The sequence below is a fragment of the Ctenocephalides felis genome, unplaced genomic scaffold, assembly GCF_003426905.1.
Source record: "Ctenocephalides felis isolate EL2017-DRISC unplaced genomic scaffold, ASM342690v1 CF-g0.4_SCAFFOLD_01886, whole genome shotgun sequence".
Lineage (NCBI taxonomy): Eukaryota > Metazoa > Arthropoda > Insecta > Siphonaptera > Pulicidae > Ctenocephalides > Ctenocephalides felis.
Window position 1 is genome coordinate 177,847,304 of NW_020538040.1, and position 5,928 is coordinate 177,853,231.

The 5,928-nt window shown below is 28.9% G+C and overlaps 1 protein-coding gene across 1 annotated transcript; it reads left to right on the plus strand.

The window, feature by feature from the left end:
• Positions 1-2,651: 2,651 nt before the first annotated feature.
• LOC113376947 lies at positions 2,652-5,101 on the plus strand. Its single transcript, XM_026617075.1, has 7 exons — positions 2,652-2,772; positions 3,068-3,188; positions 3,256-3,457; positions 3,629-3,714; positions 3,774-3,904; positions 4,012-4,318; positions 4,394-5,101. The coding sequence occupies exons 1-7, from the start codon at positions 2,663-2,665 to the stop codon at positions 4,607-4,609; spliced, it is 1,173 nt and encodes a 390-aa protein (XP_026472860.1). The 5' UTR covers positions 2,652-2,662; the 3' UTR covers positions 4,610-5,101.
• The last annotated feature ends 827 nt before the right edge of the window (positions 5,102-5,928 follow it).

A 5,928-nucleotide genomic window follows, 5' to 3' on the forward strand; every position in this document is an offset into this window, starting at 1 on the left:
AAAATCGACTGCAGTGACATTTTAACATTTTCATTACTAATTAGTCTACTATTTCTCACAAATTGGTTACAAATCAGTCACGAAATATTAATACTACGTAGAATGTACAAAACCAACTTGAATAAAATTATTTTTATATGAAAAATATAGCTAAAAACTCAGAAAATGAGATTTTTTTCAAGTGTCCGGAAACTTTTGGCCTGTACTGTATATATATATATATATATATATATATATATATATATATATATATATATTGATGAGTTATTTAGAATCGGGCAGTAACACCAAGTAAAAAAAACTAAAGTAGTTTTGAAAATACTTTATTTATCCATACGTTTCGGTCTTCCTCGAGACCGTCATTCAGTGGAAAAAAGAAATTAATTATACAAAAATACACTACACTATTACACTGTGATAAACCAAGCTATTAATAATTGGGACATTTAAACTAATTATTATTATTTTTTTTTTGACAATTTTTGGTTACATTCTAGTGTGTACAAATTGACTAATGTCTAAATACTCGTATTTAGACGTTAGTCTAGAATCTAGTCTTAAATTAGAGAATTTAGACGTTAGTCAATTTGTACACACTAGAATGTAACCAAAAATTGTCAAAAAAAAAAAAATAATTAGTTTAAATGTTCCAATTATTAATAGCTTGGTTTATCACAGTGTAATAGTGTAGTATATTTTTGTGTATTTTTGTATAATTAATTTCTTTTTTCCACTGAATGATGGTCTCAAGGAAGACCGAAACGTATGGATAAATAAAGTAATTTCAAAACTACTTTAGTTTTTTTACTTGGTGTTACTGCCCGATTATAAACAACTCATCAAAATATATATCAACACCAAACTCACATATTTCATATATATATATATATATATATATATATATATATATATATATATATATATATATATCTTATCCAATTTGGCGAATGTTATGATAAAAATATAAGCACTTAATTTAAACTTATATATTATTTAATTTAATTGATGTATTTATTATTAGATAAACATTGTAAATAATTGAGCTAAATAAAATTATTTGACTCATGGCTTTACTGATTGAAATATACGCAAAATTATTTATTTAACAGATATCTGGTGAGAATTGTGACGAATAGATTTTTATGGTAAAAATCGGCCAAAGCTGCTTTTTTGTAATTTATTGATAAAGGTATTTTTGATGATTTTAATGGAACTTTCGCTAAAAACAAGTAGTCAAACTTGCTTACTTTTACTTATTTCTTTCAATAAATTAATTTATTTTAAATGCTTCAATACTGCACCAAAGATAGAACCCTAATTTCAAAGACTTCAGCTCCAGTAAAGATATTTAGTAGAGACAACACTAAATTTTTACTCTCCTAATACGTTTTATATTTTGTCAATAGTCATTTAATTTTTTTTATTCGGAATAAAAAATGATTGAATGACTATTGACTATAATTTGAAATGATCAATTATGATCTTTTTGTGAATCGTTTTTACTGAATCGATTAAGATTTTCATGAGCTTGTAGAAAAGCTTAAATTTATCTTAGATTTCTTTCTTCTTATTCTTTAGATACATACTTGAAACTTTTTGCATATCTTCACGTTTTGAAGGTTTCTTAACATTTTGGCATACCTTAGAAAAAATAAATGTACGTGTGTGTGTGTGTGTATAGGTGTGTATATGTTTGGATACAATTTTTCGTCCACTATTTAGGGCGCACGAATTAACCGATTTGAATGATTCAAGAAACATTCGATTCCTATTGATGAGGAGACATGCTGATTAGTTTTTGGTGAAGATAGGTCCAGTCGTTTCAAAGATACGGGACAAAAAGTGCCAAAAATGGTAAGTCAGATTCTGAGAGAACGGAGTACTTGATTTGAATTATTTGAAAAACATTTGGTAAGGCAGGTTTAGCGGTTTCAGAGATACAGAGAAAAATAATATATTTGGCGGTCAAAAATGATCATTAGACATATGCACATTCAATAATCAGATATTTTGTAGATACTTTAATAATAAGAACATTTCAAAATTTTCATTTTTTTTCAAAATTTTCAAAAATATACAAATTTTTATACTTTAAATATGAACTTTAAATTTACAATTCAGTTTGAAAATGTATATGTTTCAAATGGGTTATTCTAATCGTAAGAAATATATCCTCAGATGGATTTATTCGGCACCTCCCGCTAATGTAAACTTTCTCAAGTGTTTTGAACAATAAGGTCATCATTGTATATTTTATGAACGATAAAATATATAGTGATTATAATTATCTATTTGAAAATGTTTAAAATAATTGTTATTAATTATTGATCAATATTTATTGATTGCTGGATTTTTTTTCCTCGAATATTTAATTTTGGTACGGGAAGTTTCAGCAATTTGCTTTAAGGCAAGATGCCATGCACCACTAGTTTATTTATGTGTTTCCTTGATTATATAACCGCATAGCTCACCCCTCACGAACTCCATGTCATTTATACTCTTCTTTTATCTTGCTCCATGTTTAGCTAGTCAATGACATTAGTTTGCCTCCCGTACGAACTTCACATCAGTGGTCAGCAGACAGCACTTGTGACTCGATGGGCTGTTTCGTTTGTCAGTGTAGTGTCATATATTCATTTCACAGGCTAATTTGCTCTGCAAGATGTTTTTAAATAAAATAAGTTTATTTTTCACTTTACTTATAGTAGTTTATAAAGTTGACTGTGCTTATCCAGATCCAAATGTACCTGTATTCATTTGGGGAAGTAAGAAGTATGTATTTTAAAAAAAAAATTGCACCCCAAATATGGGTTTTGTTATGTTATATAAATGAAAAAGTGGTATTCATCGATTTTGTTCATAACTATCTTAAATATGTGGCAATTGTGGTATAATATTATGCTGTATATTTTGTTAGCATTAATAAGTCACATGAAAGTCACATGACAAACACAAGGTTCTCTCAATACCTGCATGTAAACATAAAATTTGTTAATCTAATTCTTTTCATAACATATATACCAATTTATATTGTTGTAAAGTAAAAATATATAAAATTAATTTCTAGTGCCTTTGCAAATCCTTCATCTCTTCCACCTCTGACACATGTACCAAAACAACAGTTCTCCAATGAGCTGGATAAGGTGCTCAAAAAAGATGTGTCCTTAGTCCTCTTCGTGGATGAAAAGGTTTGACCAAATCAATAAATATTCTATTAATTATTTACTATTGTTCTTATCTCTGTGTTATTGACAGTTATCTCCTGAAGATTTCCAATGTACATTGGATGATCAATCTTGTTTCAAGAACTTAATGTCGTATCAAAATACAAATGAATTTTTGTATTTTCCATCTGTTGAGAGTCCCGCAGAAATTGTGAAGTCAAGAGGAAATGTAGAAATTGTAACCTTAGATGACAAAGTTACAGAGAGCCGTCAGCAATTGCTGGCTGAACACGGCAAGTATACTTAAATAAATCTTTATATTTTCAATAGAATAATATATTATTGGATCTGTTGAAAATATATAAATTATTGCAAGATATGTTGAAGAGTTGCAACATTATTACATGCTTGTATTTAAAGATGTGTGTGTAATATCCTATATTATACATAATTGTTTCTTTCAGATAACCAAATGCAAGAAAAAATTACCTCCTTGCAAAATGCAAATAAGGACTTTGTTGTAGTTTACACTGCGAAGAATCCCTCTCTGGTAATTATTAAACAGTATTGTTGAATTTTTGCAAAATGATCAAACTATGTTATTTTCAGCATATCCAATCAAATCACCGAGTCACCAGACAAGCCAGTAATAGCACTGCAGACGACAAAGTTAATGTGCATCAACTTGATGGGGTTTTATTAGCTTTTTCCAAACTGACCGTATACACAAACGCTGAAAAGTAATTTTATGCATTTGCCTACTTTATAACTCTTTGCATATGAATAATATAATCCTATAATATTTTGTAATTATAATATTAAAGTTTTGTTTATGCTTGTGTCACAGAGATGGTAAGCCCATAATCCCAACAAGCGTCACTTCAAAGGATTACTCTGATGAAAATGTTAAACAATATGAAGTCAAAATTGAAGATGCAACATATATATTAAAATTGAATGTAACAATGAAGAGTGGTTACTGGAGTGTTACAAGCATTAACTTCAAGGATAGTTCTGAAACTCATGTAATGCGTTCATCAGTAGATATTGCAGGAGTTGGTGATTTTTCTTTCCATTGCGCTCCAATGATCCGTTTCACAGCTCTTGGCCAGTCTAGTGGTTCTTACATCATTGTTGGCTTATCTGCTTTACAGGTAATAATTATTCCATTATATGCTTATTTATTTTTCTGTTACTCATATAATTTCAAATTTTATTTTATTTATCAGATCCAACCCTTCCGTGAGAAGCCACAGGAGTATAAATTTGGTGACTCATTGGACTGTGTAGGATTTATGAGCGCACCTATTCTCGCTGGTTTATTTGTAACATTCATGCTGGCTGCCATCGTTGCTCTTGGAATTTGTATGATGATGGACTTAAAAACAATGGATCGTTTTGAAGATCCTAAAGGAAAAACAATTACTGTTACTGCCACAGAATAAATACTTTTTCCGGGTGCATGGATTTCCAGATGCATCTTTCTTGTTGTTAACCAACGATTTGAATTACAGTGTAATTCAAATTTCGTGCACATTTATATAAGTAGTTATTGTAAATATAAATTCTTGGATTGTCAGTATGTTGGTCTAGTTACTTCTGCCTAACACACATTGTAAATATTAAAATTTTTATTAGGAACTTGAAAATTTATTTTTAACAAGTACAATAAACCTAACTTGATGGCAGTATTAATTAAATAAGATACGTCTATATATTTTAAAGTGTAAAATATAAAGCCGTGATATAAATGTATGAGTTGTCTGTTGAATATTCCAAAATATATTGTATAATATGTATTAAATTATGAGTTCTTGTATGTTACTATATATTTAAATGGAGCAAAGTAAAATAATGACAATAAGTTTCTTGAAGAATATCGTTCATGTTACCATAAAATAAATTACATACCATCTTATAGAATGCTCCCATTGTAATATAAATCAATTGTATTCAGAACATATCATTTGTAAAATTAGAAATAAAACATGATGCATTGCAAAGAAATGCCTGTCATTAGATTATTATGAAGACACAAAGTAAAAATGTAGATATGTATAATAGCAACATGCCTTAGTAAATGTTATATTTTGTAGCAAATAAAACTGTTATTATATATCGAAAGGCTAGCCTTGTAATTATAGTTTTATTTATTTGAATACAAAGTTTTTGAATCGATTAATATTTGATTATGTACTATTGAATTATTGTTTTCAGCCAACATTTAGGTTAATGGAACGAAGGTCATGGTTTCGCCAGAAAATCTGATTTGTCAAATTAGTTTTTTGGACACTTCATGCCATTCTGAATCGTTTGACACCAAAATTGGAAGAAGTTTGTGGGACAAAATTTGACTTTCGTCACTTGATAAGTCGATTAGTTCTGTAACACGATCGGCCCAGTCGTTTCTTTATAATTAGCAGCTAAGTGCAATATTTTTCATACACGTTTTTAGCCAAAATCTTGAACCAATTTCGAAAATTAAGAAACCGTTCGAAAGGTATCAGTAGGGACTCTTACAGATTTTAGCAAAGGTCAACCGGACCGCTTTTCCGTAATTAATTGTTGATTTTTTTTAACGATTTTGATGAATCTTTATATGATGATATAGTTCATGGTCTTTACAAACATCCCAAAATATTATGAGCTTACGACAAGGGGTTTAATTATGATAATTCATTAAAGTTTAGACTAAGGGTGTCAAAATTTCAAAAGTTTATTTGCACAACTTGGCAAGTTGCTAAATGTCAATTTTTATCATTAG

Excerpts from the sequence above, each read along its gene's own strand:
- LOC113376947 (XM_026617075.1), top strand. The coding sequence starts at position 2,663 with ATGTTTTTAAATAAAATAAGTTTATTTTTCACTTTACTTATAGTAGTT. Across the intron at positions 3,458-3,628 it reads GCAATTGCTGGCTGAACACG|ATAACCAAATGCAAGAAAAA; the intron begins GCAAGTATACTT and ends TGTTTCTTTCAG. Across the intron at positions 4,319-4,393 it reads TTGGCTTATCTGCTTTACAG|ATCCAACCCTTCCGTGAGAA; the intron begins GTAATAATTATT and ends TTTATTTATCAG.